General features: G+C 55.7%; 1 protein-coding gene across 2 annotated transcripts in view; it reads right to left on the bottom strand.

The window, feature by feature from the left end:
* Window positions 1–225: 225 nt before the first annotated feature.
* The window catches only part of Ptpa (protein phosphatase 2 phosphatase activator), a 30,464-nt gene continuing 24,388 nt past the window's right edge, over window positions 226–6,301 (bottom strand). The window contains exons 9-10 of one of the 2 annotated variants that reach the window (NM_001108577.2): window positions 4,824–4,931; window positions 226–1,600 (exon numbers count right to left, since the gene is read on the bottom strand). In NM_001108577.2, coding sequence (NP_001102047.1) covers window positions 1,523–1,600; window positions 4,824–4,931 — 186 coding nt within the window. In that variant the 3' untranslated portion in view covers window positions 226–1,522. Of the gene's footprint in view, window positions 1,601–4,823; window positions 4,932–6,301 lie in introns of those variants that run through there. The other variant, XM_039105369.2, reaches the window with a different exon arrangement.

The raw sequence follows: 6,301 nt of genomic DNA, 5'->3' as shown, positions 1-6,301 counted from the left end.
TCACCAGTGCTACTTATGACTGTACCCACTTTCTAGATGAGGTTCAGAGTAGCTCAGAAACCTACCCACAACCTTGCTGCTAGGAATGAGCAGGGGGATGGCCAGGATGTGAACCCTTCTGTTTGCTTTAGTCACTGTCACATCCCCAGAAAGTCAACTGGTAAGGAGGAGACCTGCCGGGGAACAGTCACTCAGACGGGTCAGGAAAGATGTCTCACACAGGGGACAGGTGTAAAACAGAGGCTTTAATCCAAACAGCAAGGAAGGCGCAGGGCTGGGGATGCAGGAACAGGGAAGGGAGCCAGGAAGGCAGTGGCCTGGCCCTGGAAGGAAGGCTGGCCCTGGTCCTTTTTTGGTAAACTGTCATGACTCTGATAACTTCAGTCCCTGCTCTGCCCAGATCATAGTTAATCCCTGGCCAAGCCCCTGGGTTGTGCTTCTCAGTGTCCACTCCTCAAAAGCTAGGTGGGCACAGGCAGGATGGGCAGTGCAGCAGGGCAGGCCCAAGTGGAACAGGGAAGCCTGCAGGTCCCAGCTCAGCCACTCGCCGGGAGAGAACTGGCGACTGTGGCAGCCCCCTTAGCAGTCTACCCATTCTGAGTTTATGCCAGCACTTATCTCATCTCACAAAGGGAAGCAGGACAGAGGGCTGCTGCCTTCTTTGCCCTCCCACATAAGCCACAAACGGACCTGAGGAAGCAGAGCAGCAAGCCAAGGGCCTCAGGGGAACTTTAAGACCACTCAAAGCAGGTAGGTGGGAGGCAGCAGACTCAGGAGGTCCAAGACTGGAGGAAAGTGGGCTCTCCACACACAGCCGTCCTACTGCCTCCCTGAGTCTCCACCTCTCCCTGCTTGATGGCTCTGGCAAGTCAGATCTCACCAAGTAGTGGGCTCTCCCAGGAGCCAGGGCAGCGCCCACAGCTAGGCTACCCCCAGGAAAGGGTATTAGCAGTCAGGAACCTAGCAAAGCCAAGGGCCAGGGAACCAACCAAGCCAGCATGAGGATACAATCAGCTCCCCAGGGCCTAGGATGGGACCTTGGGAAGCCTTATCATCCATGGTCACTACACAATCATCTCCCCACCCCAGCCTCACCCTCCAGCCTCAAAGCAGACACCTAGTGGAACATGGCTAGTGGGAAACCCACCAGCCGGTCTCCAGAGGTGAGCCCCCCACCCCCACCCCGCTCTTAGTGAGGGAGACGTCATATCATGGGAGGGGGAGGGGGAAGCAGTGGGAAGAGCAGGATGTCCTTGTCTCCTCCAAATAGGCCTGGGCAGGAGGGAAAGGAAGCAGGAACACAGGGACGGCAGGGCCTGGGACCATGTCCAAGTCCCTCTCTTCTTGCTTGTCCACCAGATGGACAGTCAAAAACTGGCCATACTCTGGTTAATTCCCCCAACTCAGACCCTGCTTAGCACCCATCTCATCAAACAGAAAGAACAGAAGGTGGGTGGGAGGGGTGCTGGGTCAGAGAGGGCACAGGAACCTGGCCAGGGTGGCTCTGGTGGTTCAGCCTGTCCTAGCCTGATGTGACCGGATGGATGGGCAGCAGGCTCCCGAACTTGAAGTGCTGGATCACAGGGAACTTCTCCAGGCACTAAGAAAGGAGGGAACCAGGGTGTGAGGCCTTTCTTGCCTCTCGCATCCCCAGGGACCCAGACAAACATGGGGTGTCTTACTGAGGCCACCTCTATGGGAATGTGCCAGTACTCAAGAGCACCTAGTCAGAGCAGCCCCTGGTCTGTGAGGAAGGTGGTCTTGTTCACTTGTCTCCACCTCCCACTCAAAGGCACAGTAGAAGCCAAGACAGGCAGCCAAGAGACATCACTTGACCCGGAAGGGAAGCAAGCCATAAGAAATGGCCAAGATCCCTCCCACAACCCCCACCCCAATCCTTACCCTAATGGTATGATGACATCTGAACACAACTTAGAAGAGGCTAGGGCCTACTTTCTGTAGCCTTTGGGTCCTTGCCCTCAAAGGGCATCCTGGCTCTTCAGAGTGAGACAGCAGGAGTGGGCTGACACCCCTGCCCTACCTTGGCAGCAGTCCCTGTCATGTTATAGCAATAGCACTGATGGCAGGCAAAGGAATGGGGGGACTCCCTGAGTCCATTTCACAGCCCTACCAGCCTGAGCCCAGGCCCACAGCCTCTATCTTTGCCTGTTACTGGCTTGCTCTGTCTCCCAGGCAGTAGCTCCAGTCAGGATGGGAATCTGCCAGGCTGGCCTGGCCTCCTAAGCAGCCTGGGTGTGCTTGGGACCTGTAGGTTGTTGGGAACAAGACTTACAACCTCAGGGGTGAGGAGCTGGCTCTAGCTGTGGTCAAAACAAAAACCTGATGGGCTCACCTTCCCTCACCCCAGAGAGCAGCTTCAGAAGTGGGAGGGGCACATGTAGGAGCAAGTAGGACAGAGAGAGGAAGACTGAACTCAAGTATAGAGCCAGGCCAGGCAAAGAAAGTGGCTCCGGGAGAAGAAGGTGCAGTCTGTCCCAGGGGAGGAGCAGCATGTCCAGGCCTGAGGCAAGGCAGCTGCCTCGGTGCTGAAGTCATCAGGAAGTGGTGGGAGTTTGGGAGCCACCCCCAGGGCCTGGAATTCCAGAAAGGGTCAAAGGTCAATCTGCCTCAGGCTCTCACAGAGGAAAAGCCAGAAAGGCACTGGGGGAAGGGCCCACAGGACAAGCAGGAGCTAAATTGGTAAGAAGCTGCAGGGGTGGAGAAAGTCCAAGGCTCCAGGGCAGCAGAAGCATCTAGGAGGGCTTGTCTTCCAGCAATGAAGCCCCGCAACTGGCCCTGGGCTTTAGAAACCTGGCACCTCCTGACCCACCCTCTTGGCCCAGGCTGGGTAGTTCGAGGAAATGAGTCTAGGTGTAGTGGGGACAACCTTCCTTATCGAAAGATCTCCATCACACAAGGCCCAGCAAGCCCCTGATACTTCTCTTCAAAAGACCAGGTCAGGGAACTTGACAGGTAATTGCATATCCTGAGGCTGCCTAATGCCAGGTCTGACCAGACCCCTGTTGACAGCTCAGGGGTCATCCCAGTGGATGGAGAACTGGACTGAAAAAGTAGGTCCTTTCCGGGGCCCTCTTAGTGCATCCTTAGTGTATGTGGGCTGTTCTCAGGGACTAGAGATTAAGAGCACCAGTAAGAACTGCGCATACTGCCTGGAGGTGGTGACGCAAACCTTTTAATCCCAGCACTTGGGAGGCAGAAGCAGGCGGATCTCTGAGTTCAAGGCCAGCATAGGCTACACAGAGAAACCCTGTCTCTGAAAACAAAAAAACGAAAAAAGAACTGCGTGCTACAAAACCTCAAGAAGCGCGTGCCTGTCAGCGTGTTGCAGAATTACCCACAAATCCACCCTGGCCCAGGGCGGGTGGCTCCCACTTGCTGCATGCCCGGGTGAAGTGCCTTGTCTTTAGTCACACATCCTTTCAGTCAATAACTGCAGGGCTCCCTAGCAACGCCTTAGGACCTAAGGTTTAGGTCTGTGTGTTGTACCCCATCTTGTACCTTGTATGCTCCTCCCTCCCTCGGCCTGCAGAACTCCTCCTCTGAAAGGGAGACAGGTGCTGGCCTTCCTCTTAGGAGGCTGAATCAATACAGGTTTGGAGACACACCAGGCTAGGATTCTAAGAGCGAGAAGGCAGCTGCCTTTGATATGGGGGTGGGGGTGCTGTGTACCCTCCATGAGGACACTTCCAGCAGTAGCAGTAAGGCTGTGGAGACAGGACCTGGATAGTGCCAGCCAGCCAGCTGGGGTGCTGGAGCTGGCCCGGAGGGCAGGAAGAGGTCTGGGCAGCTCTAGGAGTGACCTCCGAGATGAGAGAGGTATGTGGGCTGAAGCCTAAACACAGGATGTGAAGTCTAGAGGAAGAGGATCCAGGAGAGAACAGAAAATGCTGGCCAGGCCCAAACCTGGCAGATCATTAACTCCTTCAAAACCAAATCCAAGGGTGCCAAGCCGGTGGGAAACATTTTACTACCAAATCCAGCTTGCCTTTCCTCATTGTCCTGCCTCTGGTAATGGATGGGATAAGCTCTGAGCTCTGTGAAGGAGAGTCCTCTCATGAGAGATGGGATCACGGTCAAGAATCAGAGATGGGCTGCTCCAGTGAGGTTGTCAGCACGAGTACTGGGGTGGGGATGAGGTGGGAGACACAGTTGGACCTCAAGGCCCAAGAGGCAGTGCACAAGAGAGTCAAAGTCAAGGAGCTCCAGATAGTGGAGGGGCCAGGCAGACAGGTGGAAGGATGCTCTCTCCCTCTCGTGGAAGATATAGGAGGCAGGTGCCTTTCAGCAGGGGAGCTCCCCAGCCCAAGGTCCTTCCCAGAAGCAGGGTTGTACGCTGGACCTAGACACAGAGAAGACCCACCCTCCCACATTCCTGAAGTGCTCATTAAAGAGTACCAGCAAGTTCTCCTGTCCCACCCTTCCCAGGCACCCTCTACAATAGGGTAGCTCACTAGGATCAAACCCACCCAAGGGATTGATGTCCTAGTCACTTTGGGAGACACTGAAGTCATCAGAGCCTTGAGAGGCCTCTGGCCACTTGACAGGTACAAAGAGAGCCCCTAACTTCTCCAGCAGCACAGGTTGTTTCAATCCCTAAGCTATGAAGAAATGAGCTGGGCCTCTGCCCAGTGCCTTGTAACTGCCCATCCATCAGGTTGAGGTTCCCAAGTTTCAGACAGCTGGCCCAAGAGCCAGAGCAAAACAATGTGATGAAGAATTGGAGGTCCTGAGCTCACCCCCAGGACCAAGGGGCATCAGGGGCGTCGGGGGCATCAGGGGCAGGCAGGGCAGACCCCACTCACCTCCGCCTTATACATGCGAATGAGGCCCTGGTTCACTTTAGACCAGGACGGGACAGCACTGATGTTCCACAGCTGGTTGGAGTGCTCTGCAAAGGGGCCGGTCTTCATCTGGAAAAGAAGTCCAGGAACTAGAGAGGCAGAGGCCACCTAGGTTCTACCTCTGCTCTCTTGCACTATGGAGATACACACACACACACACACACACACACACACACACACACACGGGCTTGGCCCCCAAGGCTTGCTGAAAAAATATAACCTCTGTCACCCACTCCTCTCTTTCACACAGACAAAACAGAGGCTTTGTTCCTATCAAATTTAGCAACCTAGGAAAACAATATGTCCACCCTGAGAGGGTAGAATGTGTTCCTATCCAGACAGCAGGCAGGCTCCCTTCCCCCTCTGTACCTGTCAAGAGGACAGGAAGGGGCTGTGGGAGACTCCACATCAGTACAGGAGGAGTGTTTGTTTAGCAAGGTCAAGAGTAGGGCAGAAGGGCCACAGCAACAAGAGGAGCAGGCACATGGACAGTCCACCAGTGCAGTTCTTCCTCAAACCCTGACTGCAGGAAGGCAGAGAAGCACTGTCACAGTCCAATGCTGTTCCTAGGGCATCAGAGGCACAGCCCGGGGACAGGGAAGGAAGCCTTTGTCCTGAGTACATTCTGCCTGCCACTGAGAGCTCAGGGCCAGTGCACTGGTGTTTATTAGCTCAGTGCGTCCTCCTCACTCCCTGCCCAGGTCCCAGGCAGCCCCGCACTACAGAGAAAGACCGACAAGCCCAGGGAGTCTGCCAAGGAAGCAGAGCCTTGGACCTTGGCGACTGAGAAGGTGGGTGGGTGAGGTGGGGCAGGCTCCGGGAGGAGACAGGATAAGCCAGACTCTCCTCACAGGAGGACATCACAGGCCACTCTACTGCTGTAGCCTTACTTGGTGGTCCCACTCCCACAGGCCTCCAGTTCTGGGAAGGGCAGTTTCTAGATTTAAATTAGAAATGCTGCCATCTTTCCATAGCACCTCCCTTCCCTAGCAAAAATCACCAATGAGAGCCTGTCTCAGAGGCCCCGCCCCAGTGCTGAGGGCAGGTTTCCAAAGCCTGCCCTGCTCCCTCCCAGGCACCTGTGGAGTCTTTCCTTGACCACAGGCACCAAAACTTACAGTGCCCTCGGCTTCCCCAGATCTATCACAACCCTCCCAAAGACTCCGCCCTCTGTCTCTCTACTTCCAACCCTGAGTCTGCACACTGCAGGCTGGACCCCTGAGCCAATTACCAGGGGCTCTGTCGCACAGCAGGTGCTCCAGGGCTGGCTCTGCAAGGGCCCTGGAACAGATAAAGGATGCTAAGATCCTGCCTGGGGACCAGCCTGCCTGGGGGGCCAGCCTGCCTGGGGACCAGCCTGCCTGGGGACCAGCCTCACTCACTAGCAAGGGATACTCAGAAAGGGCTGTCTGGCAGACAGCAGAGCTAGAGGCAGGCCC

This window comes from Rattus norvegicus, chromosome 3 (assembly GCF_036323735.1).
Source record: "Rattus norvegicus strain BN/NHsdMcwi chromosome 3, GRCr8, whole genome shotgun sequence".
NCBI classification, from domain to species: domain Eukaryota; kingdom Metazoa; phylum Chordata; class Mammalia; order Rodentia; family Muridae; genus Rattus; species Rattus norvegicus.
The sequence above is the reverse complement of the archived record's forward strand: the minus strand, read 5'-3'. Positions and strand labels throughout refer to the sequence as shown.